This window comes from Sander vitreus, chromosome 23 (genome assembly GCF_031162955.1).
Source record: "Sander vitreus isolate 19-12246 chromosome 23, sanVit1, whole genome shotgun sequence".
Classification (NCBI taxonomy): Eukaryota; Metazoa; Chordata; class Actinopteri; order Perciformes; family Percidae; genus Sander; species Sander vitreus.
Window position 1 is genome coordinate 3829447 of NC_135877.1, and position 27748 is coordinate 3857194.

Below are 27748 nucleotides of genomic sequence, written 5' to 3' on the forward strand. Positions count from 1 at the left end.
TTTCTTTTTGTTCTTAATTAGAAATGATTTTCTGAGCCTGGGTTATGTTGTCAATCATGTCAATATAGTTTTTAGAATCCAAATAAAAACTGTGGGTTTAAATGTTCATCTGTGTTGTAATTTCGCCAGGTTTCACCTCAAAATAACACCACATATAGAGACCAACAAAAAAAAACCAGGCTGTAAACATGTTCAATTCTGCTGTAAAGTTGGGCATTTTAACATCGGGGTCTATGGAAATTGACTCACTTCTGGACCCACCTTCAAGGGCCACTCGATGAACTGCAGTTTCTGGCATGTGTTTCATTGCTGAGCAGGGGAGGTTGCCCCTTGATGTTTACACGTCCAGCAGACGCAAAGCGACATTAGCATCCATCCATAAAGAATGTGCAGCAGCCTACTCTCGACCATGTCCTGAGTGGAATATATCTGGCTCTTTAGCTGAAATGTTCTACTATATTCACCATGTAATAGCTAACTTCGTCTGCTGTCGGTGCTGCGCAGGTAGTGTACATTGGGTTTATCCAAATGACTCCGAAGAGACTAAACCAAAATGGTAACGTAATGCCAGAAACACCATTAAGATATTGTAGGGTTGACTATTGAGATTTTAGATACATAATCACCAGTTATGTGGATACAATGACTAAGTGGGTAAAGGCAAATAATAGAACAGCTAGAACAGTCTGGTGTGTTCAGACCCCTTGATGTTTACACGTCCAGCAGACGCGAAGCGACATTAGCATCCACTTGGAGTCACGTTTCTAGATATAATATGGATATATTCTCTCACTCTCTCTCTCACACACACACACACACACACACACACACACACACACACACACACACACACACACACACACACACACACACACACACACACACACACACACACACACACCTGCTGCTGCTGCTCTGTAGTTGACCCTGACCTCTCTGCAGACGTCCCTGGATTATGTGGACGCAGTATACCCACTAAGAAAGCTCCAGGATTTCCATATACCCACTTAATATACAATGACATGTAACAACATACTTTCCATTATATGTTTAATATATTTTGAATTGCCATCTGTGTTTTTCTTCGCATAGGCTAAATAAATGTATTTCCACCGTAAATTGGTGCATTAAAGTGTATCAGAATGAAGGAAATTAAGTCGTTAATGCTTAAAACTTCCCTGGGGGAGGACACCCAGACGCCCCACTTTAATATGTCCATTCTGGTCCATATATTTATATAGTACAGTATACCCGCTAAAATACATTAGACTACACCACTGGGTTTAGGCTATTGTTTGGTGAGCAGTGTGCCCTTTTAGTAATATTTTCGGTATCGGCCGAGATATTACGAATCCCACTATGGCCACGCCAAGACCCGCCCTTCAATAGCATTCACACACTACTATTGGCCAGCCGTCCATGCTTGCATGTACAGGTCCTATCCCCTAACCCTAACCTTAACCACTCGAGGTCAAATGCCTAACCCCAACCAATCGAGCTGCTTCGTAGGGCGGGTCTTGGCGTGGCCATAGTGGGATTCGGAATTTTGCGCCCCGGCCGTTTTAGTAAGAAGCTGGCTGCTAGTGGGCGGGGCTTATTAACCGCAGGTGCTCGGAGTTAATGAGGAGGTGAGCTGGAGGAGAGACTCGGTCTTGTCGCGGAATCACCGAGGTGGCGTGTTTAGAGCACCTTTGCCTGTGGCCTGGAAACCCGAACGCCTTTTATTGCCAGCTTTGTTTTCTTTTCGACCAACCACTAATAATATAACCTTGAACTAGACACCATCATCAACAGAAGACGGGGCTGGTCGCTTAATTGTGTGGAGCTGTTGATGGAGTTGGCGGAGGTCGCTGTTCCAGGTAAGCACTCAACCCACTGCCAGCCAGCCTTTACTAGCACAATTTATGTTAGGGAAGGAATTGTTATACTAAACATCTTACAGGTTGGCTGTACTAATATAGTAAGGTGAGTTAGTGGCATACTAATCTGGTATTGTCAGACCTTCCTCCACAACACTGCGGAGGAAGGTCTGGCTAGTCCACACAGCATTCTGAGATGGGAGAAAAAGGTGCTCTGGTTTATTGTTATTTCTTTAAACCAATCACAATCGTCTTGGGCGGTGCTAAGCTCTACACAGAGCAACAGTGCCTCTGCGAAATAGCCTCGGGAAGGAACTTGTTTTGGTGGAACGTGTACGTTCAAAAGTAGTTTTAGTCGTTTCCCGGCGGAACTGGAGCAATCCCGGAAGTAAAAGGTCATGGATTAGTGGCATACTGGCGTCTGTTTTGCAAACAGCGATACTTGGAGTTGTATTCAGCTCACCAAAGAACTATACCTGCCAGGCTGTTAGTTTAGACGGGCATGTAATTCAGAGGCTGGACTAGCCACACTGTATTGGCTGTTGTTAAAACGGATGGTGGGGTGTCAGGAGACTTGTAAATTGTATTGTTGTTGTATTGTTGTAGTGATTTTTGCAAACTTAACAAAGACCAGTTGCTGGTAGTGGCTCAGTACTTTGAAGTGGACGTTGATCCGCAGCTAAGGAAAGGTGAAGTTGTTGATTTCCTGGTAGAAGCTTTGTGGTTACCAGACCCTAAACTGGAACAGCAGGAAAGGGAGCGTGAGCGGCAAGATGGAATTGGAACAAGAAAAATAAAAACAAGCTGCCCTTAAGGTACAACTGAAACATGAGGCCTGGTTTGATAACAATAGCTGTTTGAGACTGGTGCCCAGTTTTAATCAGGAATAAGTTGGTTATTTATTTTTTTTAAGTGCTTTTGGAAAAAAAATCGCGAAAGAGTTAGACTGGCCAGAGGATAAGTGGCCTTTGCTTATTCAGAGTGTAAGGCACAAGAGGCATATGCAGCTCTTCACCAAATCCAGAGCAGGGAGTATGACTAGGGTTGGGTACCGAAACCCGGTTCCACTATGGAACCGGTTCCTCCGACATCGCAAAATGCAACAAATGTTTCAAAACGATTATGTGGCAAAGGGGGAAGCACGTTCAATTTATTGAAACATGCGGCGACACACTATAAAAGAGCCTTTCTCTGATGTCATTTTTCAGTTTTTCAAGAATCGCTTTAGGAATCGGAATCGTTTTAAAAGTACCGGTTCGGCATCGGAATCGTAAAAATCCAAACGATACCCGACTCCAAGTATGACACGGTGAAAAAGGCAGTTCTAACTGCACAAGGTCGTTCCTGAAGCTTATAGGCAAAAGTTTAGGTCACTTTATAGGAGACGAGGGGAGACCTATCTTGATGTTGCACGCCAACAGGAAGCGTGGTTTGATAGATGGCTAACAGCCTGTGAAGTCTAGATACATAAAGACCTGTGGCAACTACTCTTGCTAGAGCAGTTTGTAGCTAGTGTCCCAAAGCATACCGTCTCACATAAGGAATCATGATGTCAAAGATAGCCAAAAGGCTGCTATGATGGCCGACTCCTATGAATTAACAAACAAGGATGTGCCTTGGAAAAGTAAGTCAGGGAGACAGGAAAAGAAAACGATCAGTGAGGGTGATGACCCAGGAGACTTAGTGACAAGGCACAGTACAGCAGTACCACCTCAAACGTGGGGTAAGAAGCCTAATAAGCCCCCATAATCTAGAAGTGAGGTAATTTGCCATTATTGTAAAAAGCCAGGTCACATTAAATCCAGTTGTTTCACACTGAAAAGGAAGGAAACCCGGTTGCTCTGCTTACAACTCAGCCCCGAGGTAGTCCTACAAACTTGCAGGTCACAACTTCCAAGCGGCCTCCCAAAGCCTATAGAGGTTTTGTGTCTGAAGGGGGTGTGGCCATAGCCACGGACAGAAAAATGGCCCCTATATCCATGTTGAGGGATACAGGTGCCCCCAAGTCCTTGCTGGTTCGGGGTATAATAGACCTACCACCCACCACTGCCTTGTAATGCTCCTACTCTGGTGTGGGAGGTGGATATGTTGGCGTTCTTTACATTGTTTTCCTGAAATCTAACACTGTAAACGGACCCGTAGTGGTAGCCGTTGTCCCTTCGCTGCCGGTTGATGGAATAGATTTTGTGTTGAGTAATGATTTGGCTGGAACACAAGTTTGTATCACCACAATAGTGACTGATGAACCCTGTGAAGTGCCTGAAACACTGGCATTGGAACAGGAACACCCTAAGGTTTAGGTTTGAGGTGTAGTGACACAGTCTAAGGAGGTCTAACCCCGGATTTCCACTGAATGCAGAACGTCTGCGGACCGGCTCCGCTGTGGAACGGCTCCGTGGTCCGTCAATACCCACTAGGACCGGATTTGTTGCGGCACGGCTGCGGCCATGACTGACAGCTGTAGTCACGAGGACCCACAAGATCTCGCGAATTCACGTAGAATAGAACCACAAAACCAACAACAGTTTGTTTCCATCCAGAGGAGTAGAGGGGAAACAACTCTGTGCTGTGTTTTCAAGGTGTAGTGCAGAGAAATATGATCCGCCGTGAGCACGGTGGATTTTACTTTGAAAATTAACCGGATGTTTTATTTTGTTTCTGTGCTCGACTTCCTGTCCCGCACTATCTGCCCTGTGCTGAATTGCTGCGGAGCTCTTCGGCCTCCGGCAAAAATAGAAGCTCTGCGTATCTGCTCCGGAGGGCTGTGGACCGCCGGAGCTGGGACGCAGTCGGAACGCAGCCGTTCTGCAGTCAGTGGAAATACACACATTGATTTTAATAAAAACCTAATGACTCCGCCGCCGTTCCGTATCCAGTGGAAATTGGGAGTAAAGCTGCTTACACACCAACCAGACAGCCGACCCTCGGCAGAAAAGGCAGTTGGACTGATCAGTCTCCCCGAGTTGGTCAAAAAAAAAAAGCCTCAAAAACACACCCAAGAGACGAAGCGTAATACGTCTCCATAACAGCAGGCGGTGCTAATCTGTATTGTCGCCCAAAAATGAAAACCGGCAGCTGATTGGACGAACCTGGGTCTTGTTTCTCCAGAAATTCACAGCCAGACTGTCATGGCGGCTTGTTCAGAATACGTTCTCATATTGTACTAAAATAGTTCACCGAAACGTGTTTCTGAAAACATTTTAAGCGAGAAATAGACCGTGCAGTTGCTGAATCTGTCTTCATTTCAGATCAACAAAGGTCAGTTTAAAAGATTTTCGTCAGATTTTGAGAGACTCTAGTCACGCTCATTCCGCTCCCTGTTTCAGATGGGTCATTTGAGCCCGACTGCCGGCAGTGCCCGCCCCGCTGATTACACATGTCAAATCGGCCAAAATGAAGGACGACGGCCCCTCGGACGGACGACGGCACGGAACACACCGAACAGACTCGAGTCACTGACCTCGCCAGACTGTCCGACGGCCGATTATCAGCTCTGTGTGTCCGGGCCTTTAGGAGCAGCAGCTCGAAATCCAGGGATTCCATGAAGCTTCCCCCGTCAATTTAGCCGATACCTTCTTTCCAAAACTTGCCGGTTTACAAACCGCAAAACCGTTTTCACAGCAGGGTCTTATTGGTGAACATGCACAAGATCCTACTTTAGCTTTTGTAAGGGAGCAATTTTGTTGAAGAAGTGGAGGCCTCCGGGCCACCTTGCAAACGAGCTATGGACTGCATGTGCATATTATTACTCTGTGTCGCTTTTAATCAATTTGAATACATTTATTTACTTTGCAAATACTTTGTCATGATATAGGTCTTAAATTTCCTTCATAAAAAGGCCTTAAAAAGTCTTCAATTTGACTTGGTAAATCCAGCAGAAACCCTGCGATCGGGACATCCCTGTTATACGGAGTTCAGTGATCTACCCAAACAAAGAGTTTGAGAAGGGGGGGACTGAACGTCTTATTCACATCAACAAGCAGCTGGATCTTTGCAGAGGTGGAAAGACAACAACCAGACGGGCAAGGCAAAGCTTTTGGTATTAATTGTGGTCAACCAGACAATTTTAATTTCAATTGTTTTGTTTTTAACAATGATCGTAGAACCTGATCGCTGTCAAATGATTTAAGTACAACAACAAAAAAAGGCCTGGAGCTCTGCAGAACCCAGACCTGCCCTCTTTCCAATCCTGCTGCTCAGAGACAAATAAAATTCAACTTTAAAAAAAAAAAAAAAAAAAATCACTCTTAACCAGATGCCACTCGCCCTGTGAATAAGTGCTTGGTGGAGAGAGAGAAAAAAGGAACAGACAGCAATAGTAATCTCAAGATTGCTTTGTAAAAATTACTTTTAAATGTAGATAATATTTGTATATAGGCAGATAATGTTTGGTTTGATTTAAGGGGGGATAGCAATAACAACTTAAAGGTCAATACAATCAGAAGGTCTTAGCTCACTAGCTAGGTCAACAGAGAACCGGTTATACATGCACTATGAAATAAAAAATAAAACCAAAAAAGAACATTTTAAAATAAATGATCAAGTTGAGAATATATCCAAATTTGTGCGCCCCAAACTACACCACGAGTATCCAACGAGTATCCAACGCTAGATTGATTCTTTTAAAAGGAAAAATGTTGAATTTCATTTTTAAATTAAACGGCTAATTGACATTATTGCACATGAGCAAAAGACAGTAATACTATTGGAGCTCTGTTCATCGACCTGCCCCTCCACCGACCCTCCCGAAGCACTTGAGAACATTCCGAAACCTGGTGATGTACGACAACAAGAGATGTTTCATCAAGAGCTACCAAAGAGAAGAGCAAAAAATAAAAAATAAACCAACCCCGGAAACAACGGCTAAAAACCTCGATCTGGGTGAGAGGACAGATAAGACAGCCAGCAGAGATGAGGGTAGAACACTTACATTGTGCTATAATGTACAGTAAATGGCTGCATAAGTGCTTTTTCTTAAGCTTGAAGAAGGAAAAAAAAAAAAAAAAAAAATTATATTTTCAAAATAAGGTATTTATTGTTGAGGCATCATTAAAAGTTAGCCTGTGCTATCCATTCAGGAGTGACGATGTAAAAAAAAAAATCCCTATCGATGGGATTCCAACAGCTTTGACCAAAGTGGGAGGAGCTCTTTTCAGGACATAAAAAAATAATGACGATGTTACCCCTCGGATTCTGTCGTTTTTCAAAGATCGCTGCTACATTAAAACCGCACGTAATTATGTGCAACGTTGGAAAAAAAGGCTTCGAAGATGATTCCTTACACTCCGTTCTGTCTGTTGGTTTGGTTGATGTTTTTTTTTTTTTTCCATGTTTATTTTCTTTTTTTTATTTTTATTTTTCTTTTTCTTTTTTTTTTTTTACATGTTCCGCCGCCTCATTATTGGTGTCGATTGGCAGTGTCCAGGTCCAATAACATGGCCGAGGGATTCAGTAAAAACACCCAAGTTGCAGCAAGGTTATTTTTTGGGGGAAGTCACTCTGGAGGAGGCTGACAGTCACTGTTGGATTGAGCAGTGTTGCTGGCGCTCAGACCGGCCCGTTGACAGACACTTCCTGGGGCGGTGGCGTTTCCTCTCTGTTAGGGGGACACAGGAAACAGTCACATAAACAGAGAACCTGCGAGGACGAGCATCTACTGGTAGCAGTTTAACACACAGACACCCGAGCCCGACCAGATCTCGTTCTTTTCTCATACTAATGACACATGTACGTTTGTTTGTGTGGAAAGCTTTTATTAAGCAACTGGCGCACACCTACATAATGAACTGTTTTAAATTTAAATGTTCGATGCCTTATCGCGCTGATGTGACCGAGCCCGACCCGAACCCCAACATCATTTGTCCAAACCCGTCAGGTCCTGACGGGCCCGGTCGGGTATCCATCCTCTAGTGTCAAACTCAACTTCACTAAGGGCCACACTGGAAAATGAGAATCCCATTAAGGGCCACACATGTAAAGTTTATTGACATGCTTTTATTTCATCAAAAAAGTCAAATATCTGTGACCTTTAGCACATACTGACCTATTCCATGTCTCGTATAGCCTTCTCGCATACAGTTTGACATAAAGCCATAAAAAAAGTCAGCAAAAAAGTTCCTTATCATAGAGTTTAGCAAATCAAGCAAAACAAGGATTACATTTTTAAAAGCAGGCTACACAAGTCGACTCACAGCAACCTGTTTCTCAGCCTGAATATGAAAACTCTCTGGTTGTTTGGGAATTTTCTGAGTCTCAGTCGGCAAACCTGCCAAATTCTGCTCCGAGTGTCGCGTAATTGCAGTTTGAAAGAAGTTTCCCATCTTTTTGGTTTCGGCGCACAACTAGGCGGGCCAACATTTATTTTGAACCTAAATTGATATTCGGGCCGGATCAAGATCTGTGAGGGGCCAGATTGATGGCAGCATCAATGTAGAGCCCAATAGTTTCTGGATAACAGAATCATGGATGGAATTGAGAAATTGAGAATTTAAAAAAGCTATAAGGCCCTACATTAAGTCAGTGCTAAAAGCTAACTGGAGATTTGAAAATATGATATGATAAATATGTCTAAGTTTCCAACCGAGCTGCCCAACTGCAACTGTAATTTAAAAAAACGTCTTACTACATACATTAAAAAATAATTCCCAGTTGCTTAGGCCTGCTGGGATACCAGGCTTGCAATACACTGGGGGAAACACTGCTAATACACTGACTATGGTGAAGTACCTCATACAACCCCACTTCCAATGATCCCAACTATCCCTTTAGGTCATTATTTCAGCACAAGAAATCTTGTATAGAGCGCCTATAGAGAAGAGGCGGGGCTCTTACCTCCTGTCAGTCTGTGTGGTTGCAGGTGAAGTCTCAGCAGGCTGCTCTGAGGCTTCCAGTGAGAGTTTCTCCAGAGACACCGGACTCTCCTCGCTGCAGGACACAGGCAAACAGTTAGGCCACTCCCACAAACTTTCAGCACAGTTTGCAGGTTTCAACTCAAGTCAGTGAACTTTGTCTTTACTGTTTGTTCTGTAGCTGACCTTTGACCCCACTGCAAAGGCAAAAGAGAACTTTGCTATTTTGGGCTCAGTAAATAAAGCACTTCATTTAGCTTGTTTTAGTCTGTGGACATACTGAGTGACAGTGCTTAGTAATCAGCAGATATTACTCGGTGCTCGTCTCAAGAGCAACATTATTTGACCACGAACACTCTGGGATTAGCCGTTACACTATCCTGGATGCCTGTGTTACTGCGTGAACCAAATAGTGTTTCTGATATTTCTGACGCCCTTTGCTCCAGAAGATTAAGTAGCGTTGTGTGTGTGCTTATGATGACTGACAGGGTTAGACAACTGTTTGACTTAAAAATGCCTACAGTACATTTACTGTAGGGCATCTATAACTGAAATAGTACTTTTTTACACAACTGGGAAAAGTACTAACATTGCTACCCAGCTGCCAGGTTATAAAACTTCTTATACGTCTCAGTTTACCCTCAAATGTCTGTAGATTACCAGAGAAGCTGCCAGGATATACTTTACTTTCAGAAGTTGGAAGAAGCAGCAGCAGCCTTTAGAAAGGCAAAACTGAATGAATCCAGTAATTTTAAAATCCCAGTCCAGTCTATAATTACCTCATGGTGGTAATTATGTTTCAAATATAGATGTTTACGCACACAGACCAGCTTTTGGTGTAGGCTGCAGAGTGGACTGGTCAACCGAGGAGGATGTTACCACTCGGCATCTGACAGCAAAGCTTCCAGCTAAAAGATTCAAACCTTTTGAGGTCAGCTGTCTTGTTGCCGGGGGCGCCGGCTGTTTCCGAGACGACGGCTGCGGTGGGAGGAGCGCCAGCGTTTTTGTCGTCCTCCTCGCTGTCGGATCCCCCGGAGGAGCTGCTGTCTGAGGCCACGATGGGAGCCTTCCTCCCCTCTCCCACCGGCCAGGCACCAGAGGAGGCACCAACGTCTTGACGACACAAACAAAAGGACAGGAAAAAATGAGGTTCTCCAAATCAACTGATAGTGTGTTCCATTTCCCTGGGAACTGTGAAACCGGAGCTGGGAATGACGTCACACGCGAGTTGAATGCGTTCCATTTACAAGTCAGATTTTTCATTGTGGGGTTAGCTCTAGCCAGGTTAGCCATTGTTAGCAATACCAGTAGAAAACGCATTACCCTGTATTTTGTGCAAACATACATGTCCACAGATAGAAGATGGACAGGACTGTGTGTACAATATAAATACAGAAAAACAAAAATACATACAAAGTAACTGTTGCATAAGAGAAAAGGCTGAATGTGTTGTGTGTGTGTGTATGTGTATATATATATATATATATATATATATATATATACACACACACACACACACACACACATACATAGTGTGCCTCTCTAACAGGCAGAGTTTGTCTGAGCTCTGAGGATGGCAGCAAACACTCACCACTCTTCTCGTGGTTTTGTTTGGCTTGTTTATCGGCATCGCCGCTGCCCGAGTCCACCGGAGAGCTGCACCTGGGATCAGTCTCTGTACTGCAGAAAAACAACCCCAAAAAAAAACAGAGAACTGTGTTAACAAGCTGTAACGAATCACTATCGTTTCTACATCATTTCCATTTTTTGTGACTTGTGTTGTTTAAGTGTTCTGTGTTTAATATGTCAAATGGTAAAGAAGGCAATACAACTGTGAAATGGCTCGACATCAGTCTGCATATGAACAACTGGCTACACCGCTTATCTATTCTGGGATAGGGGGAAGAACGCTCTGGCTTGTTTGTAATTATTCAAACCAAACAGTCCTGGGTGGCACTGAACCCCAGATGCAGAGACGGGAATCTTACAAAATAGATAGCGGAAGGGGAGGGACATCACGCCGGATGTCAGGTTTATCCCAGCAATGTACATCCGTTGGCCCAGACTACTGTAGGGTAGACAATGTAAAATCGTCCAGTACACTCTCTATAGTTGTAAACTTATAGATTTTTTGATCTTCCTAATGTTTACTAGCCAAAAATAATAGTTCCTCCTCCTACAGAGGGCCAACAGATGGTAAAATAAATCCCTTTTTTCGACCAAAAAGTTCCAGAAACTATGGAAACTGTCAAGATCTAAACTAGGCACTAAAAATCCCTTGTGTTTTTCATCTGAGGAGAAGACGGCTACGTTTAACACGCAATTTTCACAAATGAAAACAACACCACAGTGGCATCCTGGTCTTTGTATTTACTGTTGGGTCACTCTAGCAGCATTTCGACACAAGGATCTGGGGTCTTATACATATCTGAAGGAACTAGAAGGTTCCTTGAGCCACTTGTTTACTACTGCACCGGTATGAATGAAATGCAGTGAGGAGGAGAATGACACTATAAGAACATCTGTCTCCACAAAACCCATCTGTGTGTTAGACGTTTATTTATTTCTGCTTTAGAACATAACGGCCATGAAAGAATTCAGTTTTATCTCTCTCCTTCACCTGCTTTGTTTCTCATCTCTCCTCCCTCTCCTTCATTCACTCTCTCGCTCACTTTGTCAGCTTTGTTCACTTTTCTTAAAAAACAAGTCAAGAAGACAGCAGCCAGGCCTCACTTTAACGTTAATAAACAACAAGAAATGCCCGACCCTCGTCAAGACATCGATACTACAGTACTTCCTTGTTTTGCGAATGAAGCGGTACACAAATTGAAGCAGCCGCAGTGTATGTTTAATCAGCGACGGTCAGCGCTTAAAACTTCCCCTCTAATGTTCCTGAACCTTTGGAAAGTGCTACCCCCCTGGCCATCGTATCGTACATAACTAAATTTGAGTCCCAGTTTCCTCCGGTTGAAAATGCATGTTTAGTTTGCGAGTTCCTCAAAACCGTCTCGGTCCCCTGGTAAAGTTCCTGCAGTGGAAACGCCCTAGTAGTGATACCTGTTGCATCGATTAAACCTATGACCTAAAAAAATAAATCCATCCGAGCAGACTTGCTAATTTGGGTCAACGGGTTTGCTTCTCACCCGGAGAAAGGCTGGAACTCAGTGAAGGTGGCCCAGCCACTTCCCTGCGTCTGTGTTCCACTCCTAGACGAGCTGTCCCACTGGGCTGGGGTTTGGGATGCTGCAGTCCCTCCAGACTCCCTGAAATTTGCTGTCCAGCCTGGATCTGGAAACAAGACCAAAAAAGACTTTCATACTAAGACAAGAGCCTATTTTGAAAGTTCATAGGTTTACACAAAGTTTCTGCAGGTTTCACCAAGTTACATTTAAGACTTTTTAAGACAATTATGTACGACATTTTAGACCTTTTATCACAGCATCAACTAAGCCCTAAATTCAGCCAAGTACCGCTTAACTTGCACTTCCCCATAGCTGAAGAATAAAATCCAATTTACATCTGAGGTACAATCCGAAGGAGACTCGTGGCAATAACACTAAAGCTGATTGGCTGTAATAAGTAGCATGTTGGTCTCATTTGTAGTCGACTCGAAGGAAAAAAACTACAACAAAGGAATAAATAAATTTAAAAAAATGGCATTAGAGGTAGTGTTGCATGGAGGTAAGACCATTAAGACCTGTTTAAAATTATTTAAGACCTAGAACGCAATATTTCAGTGAATTTAAGACTTTTTATAGAGTTTTTAAGACCCCGCAGAAACCCTGTTACATGACATTTGGCTGTGTTCTGTGGGTCGCCGCTGTCCTCTAATCTACCCGTTTCTGACGTGTTGGGCTCAGATGTGTTCTGCTCAGATGTGTTCTGCTCAGATGTGTTCTGCTCAGAGTCCTCGTCCTCATCAGATTCAGAACCGTGGTCCCGCTCCCTGCCTCCGTTCTCCATGCTGCTCCTGGAGCTGTTCTCGGAGGTTTGGGAGACCCCAAACCTGGTGGAGAGTGGCAGGTGGATGCAGGTTGAGGAGAGAGGAAAGGGGTTAACAGACCGATGACAGAAATGCTTGGTGAACTCAACACTGCAGTGAGGGAACCAAAGACTGGAAGACATAGTCGGGTTTACCTTGTTCTGGATTTAGCTTGTGTTGCATAGTTCATCTCCTTCTCTTCCCAAATGTCCTCTTCCTCTTCAGCATCATCAAACTGGCGTATCCTCTCTTTACAGCAGGCTTCAAACGCAGCCGCATTGGCCTGTTAAACACATGGGAAAGAAGTCAGTCAGTCGCCTTTCTGCGACGATGCCTAATAGACAGAATTTGCATCAAGTTTAAGTTTCCCATAGCAGTGTTGACCAACTAAACTCTTAACAATAGCAACAGCTGTTAGGACATTATCAGTAGCGGTCATATTAATACCAATGACAGTAAAAGCAGATTGAGTTTGAAAGTTGCAATGTTTTTAAATGAACTGAGTAGGACACAAACACCAGCAAAACACTTACACTATTATCATCAGCATCTAGATTGAAGTTTATTTCGGCAATTCGGTCAAATGTGGCACTGAGGAACGAGAACAAGAAAATATTAGTTGATATCCTGTAAGTTAAGGTAGTTAAGGTTGCTGTAGGATAACTAAATGGGTTTAGCAACAAAGAATAAGACCCCTACATTAACGTATTGAAATAATACAAGTCAGTCATGAAATCAAATAGTGTAGCAGAGAATGAATACAAATGTCTGAGCTCTGGTATGGAGGGATTGTCGACTGCACAGGTTGGGATGCAGAGTTGTAAATCTTGTTTCATTTTCCTAAAAGGCCAACAAGCCGTGTAAGACTTTTTACTACTTACTTGATATTTTCATCATGCTCGCTGAACTCCTCGTCATTGAAGCCAAACTGATCCACAAAGTTGGCAGTCATCTGTTGGATCTGATAGTCAGAGAAGGCCTGGGAAGGTCAAAGCACTTTTTAAGGCAATATCATTATGGATAGAATAATAATAACTTTATTTATATAGCACTTTTTAAAACAAAGTTACAAAATGCTTAACAAGACAACAATAACATGGCCGACCAACAATTATAAAAACAATTTAAAACAAATTACAAGTTCTACATTATTAAAAAAAAGAGCAACACGAGAGAATAAGTATAATAGAACAATATATTAACTATTTAAAATATCGCTTTAGATAATGCCATTTCTTAAAATATAGATTTAAACAGATTAAAGTAACATTCAGGTCACAAACCCTGTAAAAGCACACTTATAAAGATGCGTTTTTAAAAAGGGATTTAAAAGAGGATAAGGAGCTTGTCTGATCTAGTCTCAGGGAGAGAGTTCCAGAGGGCGGGGGCCTTAACAGAAAGCCCGGTCATCCTTGGTCCTCAGCCTAGACTGCAGAACAGCTAACAGAGCCTTGGTTGCGACTGGGCACGTATGGTGACAGAAGATCTGATATATACTCAGGGGCAAATCCGGAGCGGGCCTTAAAAGTTATCAGTAATATCCTAAAATTTACCGGGAGCCAATGGAGAGAAGCTAACATTGGTGTAATGTGCTCTCTTTTTCTACTAGAAGGTTACTAGGGATGGATATGTATTTATTATTACAAGTAACAGTGGTGTGAGGGGTCATTTTAGTTTCCATGCTGGTGTGGTGTCCTACCTGCTGGAGAGACAGGTCGTTGGGGAACGGGCTCTCCATGTCATCATCTTCACTGGACGAGTGCATGTTGTGGGTGCTTACCTGCAGGACACAGTGCAGAGCTTTGGTGAACTTGTTACAGAGTCCTACAGTACATTACAGACGCCCAGTGGCCTTGCTAGACACATTTGAACAATTTTAACTCGTAAGTAGTCTATATCCTCGACCTTCCACTGCTGGGATTGCCCCATTAGTGCCGGAAAATCCGCTGCATGTCCTTATTTTCAGCCGGATTTCCGTTACCTAACGCTTCCTTTGTGTTGGCATTCTAACCTCCGATGGATTTCTGAGGACTATGGTTAACTGCTCCTCAGATCTCTGCAGGGTAAATCCAGGTAAATCTGGCAAAGCGAGACTAACTCGTGAGAAACCAAATACAAGTAATTTTTTCGTAACATAAAATCACCATGTAAAAAAAAATAAAAATAAATAAGACATTCAAAAACGATTTTCTTTTGATGATGTGGAAAACTGAAACACCAAGAGCAGATTCATTCAGTCATCCTACAGTACATCACTGAGCCTTTGTCATGAAGCCTGAATTCAGAGATGTACGAATGTATTTTTCTGTTTTAATAAGGGAAATAGGTGTAAGAATGTTTTCTTTGAAATTTTGGGAGTTTATTTTGTTTATTTATAAAGCCTTAAAAAAGCTAAGAGAGCTTGTGGAACGTAGCTAACTCACAGCACAAACACACCTCTCAGCTGAAACTACAGGAATACCACTTTCAATGCAGCAAATACCTTTTCTTGCAATGCAAATGCCCATCTGCAATTTGTAAACGTGCCTAGTTCAGTTTTCTGAAAAGCTATCAGCAGATATCGGTGCTGCCTGGGACCTCACCGCTGCCATGCTTTGAGTCTACAAACTATAATCAGGGCCACTATTGTTTTAAATCAATTAAACCAGCATGTCTGACTTCAGGGCTTATATTCTGAAGATTTATTGAATGACAAATTTGAAAAGAAAAATCTGATCTGCTGAGAAGCTGATAGCAGCTGCTCTGACGCTGCCGGGCCCAGTCTCACCAGCTCCACCGTGTTCCTCCGGTTAGTCTCTCGCAGGGTCTCGTCCACGAAGCTCTCCCAGCGGCCTCTGCAGTCTTCTGGCAGCTCTGCAACAACAGGCACACTCATTTTAACTGACTTGCCACTTAAAATGGTAACTCATCTGGCAATCAGGCCTACTGCAATATAAAATATGATATACCTTTGATGAGGTCGGTGATCTGGGACTGTACTGGTCCTTTCTCCAGGTTCTGGACCACCATGTTGGCGATTCTGGTCAGATGACCCATGTTGCCTCTCCTGGTGCCACCCTCACCCCTGAGATTCACAAATCACACTTTATATAAAATATTTAGCAGGACATGCATACAGCAGGATCATGCAGCTGCAGAGGTATGATGTGATGGTGGAAAACTTTCTGTTTTGATGCAAGAGAGCCTTACTGTATTTTATCGTTCTCCTCCCAGGCGTCAAGGATCCTCTGTACCAGTTGACACTTCTGGAAAAGCTGAGGGTTCGACAGAAACACAGAATGAAGGTGAGTGCAAGGCTTTAGTGCTCTTCCTTCCTCAATTATTTCCACAAACGAAAAGTGGCGGAGAAGGTTTTGGGCGTAGTATAGCAAGTTCAGGACATCGAGCCGCTTAAGCCACCTACATGCGCTACGAGGGCATTGTGGATGGAGGTCTGTGGGTCACTGGTCCTGCCTGTCTCCACCGCCTCCCCCTGCGGCTCAGGGTCCGATGCTGCGGGATTCCCATCGTGGTTCTGGAGGCCCGGGTTGGGCCGCTCCTCCGAGGAAGGATGGTTCAGGATAGCCGCCACACACAGCTCCACTTGGAAGTGCAAAAAGTTATTCCAGGAGTATTTGAAGAACAGATCCTATGCAGAGAGGCAGAGAGAGAGAGAGAGAGAGACAGAGAGAGATGTGAAGCAAAGTCAGTGGCATGCAGCAAAAGATTGCTAAAAGACCGGACTTTAAACAGCACTGAGTTGAGTGGACACTAGTGCTGCCGCGATTAGACGATGTAATCGACCATTAAAATAAGTCGTTTTTTTTAGTCGACGTCGTCATTTTACTATTGATTGCCTATTTATTTTTGGTCTCCTGTCTCAAACGGCTCGCTGTAATTCACCTCCACACCAGTCTGTGCGCTGCGCGTGCCCTGCTGACTAATCTGCTCTCCTCTTTCTTCCCCCTCCACCCCTGCCTTAGACTTTGGCAGTAATGTTTTAAACCCCGCCATGCATGCAAATGTAAACGCGAGCAGCTACACACTGGCTGCGTGGTGTTTCTGTTGTTCTATGTCTTTACACACCAGAAACGTGTCTGACGCGGCGCTGCTGCTGCTGCTAGCCTTGTCTGTACACATTAGGGCTGAAACAATTCCTCAAATAACTCGAATAATTCGATTACAAAAAATCCTCGAAGCTAAATTCTTTGCCTCGAAGCTTCGTTAAATCAATGTAATTCAGGTTGTACGGCTCACTGGGTTTCCGCACGGAGGATTATTACTAGCGTACACAACAGGTTGACGCTTCTCTGGACACAAGATGTTTATATACGGTCTATGCATGAGACGGACGGCCCAGATTACAAATGAAGGAAGACGAAAATAGCGAGGGTCTAAGAGAAGAGACAGGCGAGAGAAAACGACAGAAAGTTTGGGATCATTTTAAGCTGCAAACATGCTGCTACATCATCTCTGTAGAAAACATCCAGTCTACTCATCCATTCCACGGAGCGAACCCGACACCAGGTAGCTAACTAACGTCTGCTGCTCTCGTCCACCGCGCTGTTTTACACAACTAGCCTACAGCATGCTACTCTGCTAATAGCCATGTTTTACCAACGAGCTAACACGACAGCTGTCGGTTTGTAGTCTAACTGTTTATTAGTTTGCTACTAATCTTTGGAAACTTAGCTGCTCCTCCCCCCAGCATGGCCACTTAATATGCACGTGAATGACGTCATGATGCCGGTGATGTCTGCATTCTTTATTCTTTCTCCTCACTGTGTATTAGCCTTCTGAAAATGTGTCCCCCAGAACAGTGTAGTTGAATAGCCCTGCTGTAAGCTTTGTACCGTCACATTTCCCCTCTGGTTAGTGAACAGCTCTTTTTCATATCCAGTGCAAAGAGCCAGAGGCAAGAAGGGGAAGGGGGTGAAAAATATTAACATTTGGGCCACCAAAAATGTACTTGGAATTTCGCAATACAAAATGTTGCTTTTTCCAAAAAAAAACTGTCTTTTGTATATATACAAAAGACAGGTTTCCTTTTTTTAGTACACAGCAATAATAAATATTTACTATTGCTGTTTACTAAGTATTTCTTATCTGATTAATCGATGGAATAATCGGTAGAATACACGATTACTAAAATAATCGATAGCTGCAGCCCTAGTACACATGGATGTTTCTTGATTTACTACACTCAGTAAATCAAGAATCACAGTAGTATACTTCATGTTAAACAAATTTAATTTGATTACAGCAAAGACGACGTCGGCCGTACTGACGGCAAAATAGGCTACAGAATATTTTGTTCTGTATTGACAGGTGCAATATTAGAAAAATCGGTTGTTTTTTTTATTACATTTATATCTGCATTTGTCATTTTTTTATTTGGTAACATTTAAGTTATTTATACCGTTTATGGCACAAGGATCATGTTATGTTTTGACCCTTCAGTTGAGTTCAAAATAAAATGGACGAAATAAACACTTGATTTTTTTTCACTTGATTTTTTCCTCTTTAAATTAGTCGTTTACATTAGTCGACTAATCGAAAAATTAGATTAATCGTTGGTGGCAGCACTAGCGGACACCTCCCTTAACAGCATACAGTTGTCAAGATGTACCAATAACGGTAGCAGTTTTTAAGCATTTTAGCCAATTACTGCAAGACCACATGGCTCTGTGCCCTTCTAACATGGCTATGTTAAAGTCATGGTTATATCTGGACCAGAAAGGACTTCTCTAGTTCCCCCATGCAGTTTAACCAGGTCAACAGTCTGCTGCACTACATACGAAGCTCCATGGTTTTATATGAAATAAGCCTCACCCACTGCCCTTTGGTCAGGTGGTGTGATAAGGTTATCGGTGCTTCCGTGCCTCATGACCAACCTTGTGCAAATCTGATGCAATCTTTTCAGATTCACCAACCAGTCAAGGGGTGTGTGTGTGTGTGTGTGTGTGTGTGTGTGTGTGTGTGTGTGTGTGTGTGTGTGTAGTGAAGACTTTGAATCAATTTAATAAAAAAGGTATTAAGTGTATTTTTTTTTTGTCTATTAAATTAATCACCAACTATTTTGATAATCCATTAAACGGTCGATTTTTTATGAAAAAAAATGCTGATTCCAGTTTCTTAAATGTGAATTTTTTTTGTTTCTTCGCTCCTCTATGACAGTAAACTGAATATCTTTGAGTTGAGGACCCATCTTGTGCTTTGGGAAACACTCATCGACTTATTAACATCCCTAGTGCAGAATCGAGCCAGGCTTAGCCTACCAGTAGTAGGTCCATGGTGGAGAGATTGCAGAGCTCCTGGCAGATACTGAGTGCACTGGTCTGCAGCAAGGCGGCCACCAGCCGGGCCACGTGAAGGCGGGCGTTCCCCAGCGGCTGCTCTAGAACGCCAACGGTCGTCAATATTGCACTTTTCTGTAGAGGGAATGAGAAAAGCCCAATGTTATTTTGAAGCCAATACACAAGAATCCAGATATTCAGTGCTATAACTGTACTACAGGGGGGAACAATGAAAAGGTGTACTGTCAATGCCATCAGCTACGCTACTACGTTATTTTTAAAATATAAGGCTAAAACACGCTAGCTAAAGGCGCTACCTGCTTATGTTTAGAATATATAGTGCTTCAAGACATGGCACTGCTCCGTGGCTTTACCTTGGGGGGATCCAGAAGAAGCTGCTGGAAGTCCTTTATATGGGGCTCAATGGCATTTAAAATACTGCTGCTGACAGTGTAAGACCTTTCATAACCCTGAGAATACAGATCCATCAGCCCTTCCAACCTGGGAGACACAAGCAGACAGAAACATTAGGCCACTAGACTTGAAATTATGAAAATGCTAAGTTAGTAGATGACATGAGTCAGTATTGTTTTTTTAATGTTCCTCTGTAAATGCAATACAAATGTACCATGTGCTTAAAAAGACCCTGGAGGACCAGGACCCAGAGGAACAAAAATTAACTAAGCTACATATACATTTAAAAAAAAAAAAAACTTGTCAGGAAACACTTACCCAGACCTCCTGGTCTCCAGTAAGGTAAGTAGCACTTGAGTTCCGTTAACAATGGAGGCCTCACTCCTCTCCCCTTCAAACATGTTCTTCAGGAGCCCCGCTACACTCTCCTGCCTGAAAGACAAAAGGTTTATGCAGGAGCAAATTTAGTAAACAAACTACTAAACGATGACGATACACTAGCATGGTGTTCACTTCTTAAAGCCAGCACCCCAGTTGTCCAATGGCTTTGCTATTGTTGATAGTGAGGGGTGGAAATTCATGGGTGAGATGTACACCAAGGAAGTGTTATGAAAGACACAACCTCAAACTTGCACAAAAATATAAACTGTTATCTAACAGGCTCTGGCAGCAAATCACTGTACACACAACAACCTTTTAAAAGAACTCTCCACTCCAGATTTGGACATTTGTAAAACTACATAGGAGTGTTTCAGTAGGTTTACGATCCCGGCTTGTGTGGACATGTAAGGGCACACATCCTACCTAGTCTACCGTCAACTGCTTCAAAGAAGACAAAAAAAGAGCCTACCAATTAGGTCACACCATTACCCAACAGCAGATGGGAAGCAGAAGATTAGCATAGCTTAGTCATCAAACAAAGCTGTTTTTTTTTGTGTGTGATGGTAATGTACTGCAGCCAGATAAATGCCATGTTTTTCCAATACACACTCACTCTAAATACCACAAGCAACTTGACACTTTCCCTCCTAGAACTTTAATCAAAAGGGATTGCACACTTACGACTCTAGTACAGCCAATAGTGGGTCGGCCTCCATATTCTCCTGCATCTGATTGGCCTGGTCTCGACTAAGGCGGATGATGTCACAAAGCGTTTGGGATGCATTTGATTGTCTCTGAAACGTAAATCATTGAATTAGAAAATCCTCATTAACAGATTATGGTAATGCATGTATTATAAAATGATAGCTTCTTCATCTGACAAAGAGAGCATCATGACAACATGGTGACAGGTCAACTCCCAGCACACCTGACCACGGTTTCTGCGGGTTTCACCAAGTCAAATTTAAGATTTTTAACATCTTTTTAAGACCATTGTGAATGAAATTTAAGACCTATGTCACAACATCTGTTTTTTTTTTTCCAAGCCAAGTATTGCTAAACTTGCACTTCCCCATAGCTGAAGAATGTCTGTGGTACAACCTGAAAGAGACTCGCGCCAATAACAAGAAAGCTGATTGGCTATAATATAAGTTGCATGTTGGTCTCATTTGTAGTGCTAATACAGCGAATTATATTTGGAATAGTAGTGAAAGAACTACAACACCACGGAATCAAAGAAATCATTCTAAAGTGCTGCGGGAGCATTTCAATGAGCATTAGAGGTAGTAGGTAAGACCTGTTTAAAATTATCTAAGACCTAGAACACAATACTTGACAAGACTGTTTTTTTCAGACTTTTTAAGACCCTGCAGAAACTCACCTCCTCATCTTTGCCAGTATGGATGAGCTCTGTGAGTCTTTGTACCAACTTCTCCTCATTCAGCCACTTAGGAGGAAAAAAACCAAACATAAATGGTGTAAGATACTTTGAAGGCGTGTAATGGCTGGTGTTTTTACTTATAGGAAGTACACAAAGACATTAAGAGTGCTTACATGGAGGACCTCCTGCCTCAAGGGGGCAGGCTCCACACAACTGATGAGGCGAAGCAGCAGGTCCATCATGGCAGAGGCGTCAATATGTTTCAGCACCAGACCAATGAAGCCTTCCTTTTTCTTTAGAAAGGTAATCACCTGGAAAATAAATCAAAGCGCTCAATACTTTTGGTTCCACGTAGCAGCCCAAACCTGGATAAAACTGAATGTGCGAGATTTAACATCTGTGAGTACTGCACTTGTGTTTTGTACTGTATGTCAGTGGTTTGCTATCCAGTACAGTGAATTAAATGCCTTTGCTTATTTACATGCTCTAAATCAAGGCCACGGGCCAAGGTTGGCACGTGCTCCCTTTGTTTTGGCCCACCATGGCATTTGACATGCTCATGCTTATTCTTCTCTTATTTAAAAGCTGTAAAATCCTAACCATAATCACTATGAAACGTACATTTTGTGCAGCTAAAAAGTACTTAATCTCAGTTTTTACGGCAATGTAAAGCACATCGCTGGTAAACTTCCCTATTCAAATTAAATACGCAAGTTTTATCTACGACAAATTACAAGAATCGCTGTACTCTTCAACGTCAACATTTATTTTGGGCCCATTTTGGCACCTCTGCTCTAAATCAAACCGTTGCTCAAGCCGTGATCTTTTTCAACATACCTGTTCGGTTTTCCTGGCAATGAGATTGCCGATGGTTTTGCTGAAGAAGCTGGCCAGTAGCGGGTTGAGGGGGGGGTCCTGCTCCAGGAAGTGATAGAGCACCTCAAGGAGAGAGTCGTCTGCGCCCAGCTTATCGTTGATAATGGACACGTCTGATGTCAGGAGCTCACAAGCAATGTTGGGAAATCTTACCAAAAGAAAAATAACCACAGAATGACAACGAGAAGGAGTCTCGGTGCAACTTAAGTAGCATTTCTGAAATGAGCATGGTGTGTCTAAACAAGGGGGATTTAATTACATTAAAAAACATTTTTTTAATGAATCTTTTGAGGATTTCACTGTCCGGAGCAACAAAAAAAAAAAAAGGGATGTAACAAAGTACAATAAATGAAATCTGAGCAGAAAAATGGTACTGGACACAACCAGTAACACTAACAAATTAATTTTGTATTTTCTCTTTTTAAGAGAATATATGAATATAGGATTTTAATGCATGTTAATTCAAATGACTTATACTAGGTGTGACAGTGTTGCAGAAACAAAGATTTAGACGTTTAGTATTAATAGTTTTTTTTCAAGATGAGAAAAAGTATATTGAATAAATTGATACAACTGCAAAAGTTCTTTTGGTTTTCTGTCCCAACAACTAAACAGGAACTAAGAACAAGAACTGAGTTAAGCAAATACTGCCCTGATGACTCCATCTAATGAAAACTTGCTCAAAAGAGTTCAAACATTTAGTCAAAATGTCTGGCTTCATCTGCTTTAATTTTAAGGAAATCACATGCACTTTTTGCATGTTATCTGATAAAATTAGACAATATAATACAACATAAATTGTACCTAGTAATAACAGCACTTTATAATGGTTGCGCTGACTGTAACCGTGTACGACTCACTTAAAGCGGCTCCTCTCTTCCAGGTCGGCGGGCGGCTCCGTGGTGATGAGGCGGACCAGCTCCTGCATGCAGTGGTCCTGGGAGAGGAAGAGGAGCAGCCTGCGGTTTTGGGCCTTGCACTCCTGCAGGACGTCATCCTCCTCCATCAGCTCTCTCAGCGTCACGTCCTCTCTGTCCAGCAGCTGGTCGATGTGGGAGGTGGTGTGCAGGTCGAACTTCCAGAACATGGTGGCCGCTGGGACGGGGGACACAGCCCTGGGCCGCGGGACAGCAGAGTGAGGATGGAAGGAAGGTAAAAAGGACAAAAACACAGGAGGTAGAGGGAATACAGAGAGGTCCAACAATAAAAGAAAGGGGGTAGGAAAAGGGAAGGGAAGGAGTGGACGTGTAGGTGGGGGAAGGAAGCCGGGGAGAGAAATGCATGTAAACAAAAGATGCAAGATAAAGGATTAAACCGACAAGACAGCACTATCACTTGCAGTAAGTCCTTTTACATCACAGAATATGTTCACAGGGGCTGCAAGTTTCTTCTATTAACTTAATGAGAAATTGTCTTGTAAACAGCATTTTCTGATCATTTTAATTATAATGTAACACCCACCGTTTTCTAATTCACAATGAAAATGAACTGATTCACAATGGAACTTTTTTTGCCAGAGTGCATACAAAAGCATAAAAATAGAGCTTGATCCCCCGGCCTTAAATCCTAGAGACGCCCCTGCATACACCTGACCTGTGCGGGGCTGCTGCGACTGCATTTGCTTCTTGGCAAAGATGAGTGAGGACAGCAACGTCAAAAGGTTGAAAACAGGCTATTTAATGAAAAATGGACAGATGAATTTGCCTTTATTTTGTTTGTTGAGGATCCCTGCTCTACTGTGTGGATCTTTCATATAAAAAGGCTGGGTTTCCCCCAGTGTATTGCAGGCCTGGTGGCTCAACGGGCCTAAATTGCAGTTACAGTTACAGTGAGGCGGCTCGGTTGGAAACTTAGACAGTGATATTTTTGAATCTCCAGTTAGCTTTTAGCACTGACTTAATGTAGGGCCCTATGGAACCTTCCTTACAGCTTTTTTAAATTCTCAATTTCACAATTCGTCCATGATTCTGTTATTATCACAGAAGCTATGGGCTCTACATTGATGCTGTAATCAGTCTGGCGAAAAAAAGACACCTTCCACCAGGCTAAACAACTTCTCTGAGGGAAACCCTGAAAGGCATAAAAGTCCATGTTTTGCTAAATTTGTAAGTTGAGCCCACGAAGGAAAATCGCAAAATGAAAGAAAGATTGACTGTGAGGTTTAAATACTGGCGGGTAATGACACTGTGATGTAATGTGGAGGCGACATCTTCAGTCACCAATCAAGCTGTGTGCTCTATGGAATTTAAACATACTGTAAATTAGGAATTGAATAGATTTGTCGGGAACTCATGTACCCAGTTTAATCAAAATACTACATGATTTACAATACAGACAACAGTAGCATTATTGTGGTCCATGTAAGTGTAGTCATAGACTGTACAAAAATAAATAAATAAATAAATAAAAATGCCACAGTAAAATGCTCACACGTACCAGTGGATGAAAGGTGGATATCTTTAATCAGACCTCCCCCACGGGCAGGCAGGCATTTGTGTTTGTGCCGACGACAGAGAGTGTGGCGAGGCCTGGCATTTATCAGCATGGGTCTCCTCTTAAAACGCAGGCCTCTTTAGGAGATGAGACGCAGAGAGGCTCACCATAACCTGCACGACACGAAACAACAGCGGGCATTATTAATCAACTGCGCAACAAAATTTTAGAAGAAATGACACAGTGTTAACATACTATTCAGACATTTCAGATCTGCACAAATACTGTATGTGAATGTAACCATGAAGAGTTATAATGTATGTTTTGCAAGTTGGTGACTAAAGTCAACTTTGTACTAGGGGTGGGAATCACCAGAGGCCTCACGATACGATATCATCACCATACTCATGTCACGATAGTTATGTTCAAAGCTAACGTGTCTCCCTGAGCAACATGCTATTAACGGTTGATCATGAAAGTAAAACTGAAAGGGGAAATCGAAATGCTTCCTCCTTTTACTTTTCCTTTTTTTCCTGAGGAGGACCCTTCCCTGCACATGCGGCAGCAGCAGAAGCGTCCATCTGGCATACATTTACAGAGTACACAAGTGCAATAATAACCCGCTGAACGCTCCCTGTGGACACTGAGAGCAGGAAGGCGAATGCTTGACTTTACATCCAAAATAGAACCCACCAGAGGCAACCTCAACAAAAACAGTCTACTGGCACATTTACAGACGATGAAAAAAAGGAACAATGGCACACATAAAGGGCATGCATGTGGATGTTGTGAGCCAACAATGGTCTGTAATTAAGCAAGTTAAAAAGCAGTTAAATCAAGCAAAAGGGAATTCCACCTACACTTTTACTTGAACTCTCCTATACTTGAGTGTAAATAAAGATGCAACTGGTGGCGACTGAATGCTTATCATATTTACTAGAAGCCTAGTGACGTGCACTACCAAATGATCCAACAGTATGCAAAGGTACACTTCGGAGGACAAACACAAGCTACAGTTTCAATCAGCCAGTTGCTGCTTACTTGCACTTAGATGCACTGAAGTTGTAAAATTATGTAAACAGACCTGTATCTAATGTTTGTTACAGAGATGATGGTCCCAAAATATTTAAAAGGGTAATTCATAAGAAGAAAGGCCAGTGACTTTACTTGTGCTGTATAATACTCTTTCACGCGTGTAAAGAGTTCCTGGGCTTCTTCCATTCACATTATAGATTACCTTTGGGTTTGTTGGCTGTCGAACAAAATAAGTCAAGGCTTCACACTTTAATAACTTAAGATGCTGTTCTATTTTTTGCCTTTGACCACTTAGTCATTATATCCACGATGATTATTTATCTAAAATCTCACTGTGTAAATATTTAGTGAAAGCACCAACCCTACAATATCGCTCAATATCTACATCGATGTATTTGGTCAAAAATATTGTGATTATTTTCTCCATATCGCCCAGCTCTAACCATGTTTGTTAGGAGTGTCCAACAATGAGAGACACACTGGTGTGTTGTTAAAGAAATGTAAAATGAGCTGCCGTAGCCTCGGCATGAAGTGCACATCAACTGACTTGCGGTAGGAGCTCAGATTTCTGTTTACTTCAACTCCCGTGGAGGCAACACTACCAAATAATACGATAAAAACAGCAACGCATATTTACTTTACAGTAATCAATTACATTCGTCACAGTTGTTTAAACACGAGGTTACTTTATTTTTTTTATCCATCCGTAACACACGTACAAATGAACTTAAAACAGCGTGTAACGTTACTTAATTTCAGGAACTCAGCAAGGCTTCGGTGCTGTTGGCCTCACTGAAGAACACAACTTAACTAACTATAGCTCGTTAGCTACTAGACAATAACGACATTTTAAACGAGCTGTTGTATTATAAGGAACATGTCAGTGGTAAATAAGTTACGTTGATGTCGATGGCACCCAACTACAGCTGTTAAACGTAACTTTTTGACTTTATTGTGTTAACTAGCGTTAAGTAATCGAACGTTAGCAGCTAGCTAAATATATACATTCGGCAATGTTAGCCGATAAACTGACATTAGCTAGTTTCCTAATCAACAAACTGTGAATTGGCTGTTGTAAGGCTCTAACTTAGCAAACAATTTAGTTAACGTTAGTTCCTCCTTTCCTCTGATTAGCTCGTAAGCTAATTAGCTAGCTGCTAACAGTTAACGTGTAACGTTACTGAGCTGAGTTAGCCAACTTAAATAGCTCTCCAACTTAGGTTCAACTTTGTCGAAGCAGCAGTAGAGTTAACGTTAGCTAGCTAGTTGCTCAAACTCATGACGATCTTTCCTCCCAAAACTTACCTTTTGATTGAAAGTCCGCTTCTATGCCTCCCGTGTGTGTTCAAGATTGTTAGTTGATTTTTTCGTCAAGCAGTCAGCTACTAGCGTTAAGTCACCAGCTATCCAGTTCACTATTAGCTGTGTTAGCTAAGATACATACGAGCGAATAGTGATTTGTTTTGAAGAAGGGTCAGTCTGCGACAGTCCAGGCTACAGTTAGCTAGCTCAACTTAGCTAACGTTAGTCAAATGTGACTCTGAAGTCTATCAAATAAACAGTTCCCCAGCATGAATGGCTACTTGGCATTAATAACAATACCTGTTATTACAGATCTAGAGTGTATGATTCGTACTCACGCACAAAGTAATTCAAACGCTGGGCTAAGTTTAGCATGCAAAGCAGGAAAAACTCAGTCATATTTTTCGAATCAAAATGGCGACATGGTTACGAGAGCGCGCAGTAGACCTACACAGGGGACGCGCATTGACTTCAGACAGTGCACTGAACTCAGCAAAGCCATGGATGTATAAAATAACAAATCGTTTTGGAGTACTACTGAATGATGCGACAGCGTGACGCTGTTATTTTTGCATATCAAATTAAACTAATAGTCCGATTCCAAGGGCCTTACATAAAATAAATAGTATTTCTTAAAATGCACCTGAAGGGTCCTATCTATGTTCTATACTATAAGTGACCTTCATACTTTCTGTTATTTTAAGCATACAACCCTAACAGATTTGCTGTAATATATTTGTGTTATGTGTTCAACGAAAACAGTTAACCATAAATTGTGTTCAGTTTAATTAAAAGGGAGTCTATCCACTATTTATCATCATTGATTTCAACCAATCATTAACTCCCACAATACCAATGTGATTTTCTAACTATATTTAGTCATAGTGATCTTCCTTAATAAATCGTTTCCTATACTAAATCTGACACTGATTCAGTATTGCGTCTGTTTTTCACTATGTAGA

The 27748-nt window shown here is 42.3% G+C and overlaps 1 protein-coding gene across 2 annotated transcripts; it reads right to left on the reverse strand.

Annotated features, from left to right (window-relative positions):
* LOC144512475 (serine/threonine-protein phosphatase 6 regulatory subunit 2-like) lies at positions 1 to 27218 on the reverse strand. Of its 2 annotated transcripts, none has more exons than XM_078243256.1 (24): positions 26790 to 27218; positions 24453 to 24622; positions 22877 to 23131; positions 21978 to 22164; positions 21314 to 21451; positions 21141 to 21206; positions 20441 to 20553; positions 19697 to 19810; positions 19339 to 19465; positions 18947 to 19099; positions 16093 to 16317; positions 15879 to 15943; positions 15638 to 15753; positions 15457 to 15542; positions 14389 to 14469; positions 13571 to 13650; positions 13223 to 13280; positions 12845 to 12972; positions 12544 to 12713; positions 11851 to 11995; positions 10299 to 10387; positions 9631 to 9820; positions 8691 to 8783; positions 1 to 7455 (listed from the first exon to the last, which is right to left on the reverse strand). In XM_078243256.1, the coding sequence occupies exons 3-24, from the start codon at positions 23101 to 23103 to the stop codon at positions 7407 to 7409; spliced, it is 2700 nt and encodes an 899-aa protein (XP_078099382.1). In that variant the 5' UTR covers positions 23104 to 23131; positions 24453 to 24622; positions 26790 to 27218; the 3' UTR covers positions 1 to 7406. The 2 variants fall into 2 exon arrangements, with proteins under 2 accessions (XP_078099382.1, XP_078099378.1); XM_078243252.1 differs by having other exon boundaries at positions 13571 to 13668.
* Between the last annotated feature and the right edge of the window lie 530 nt (positions 27219 to 27748).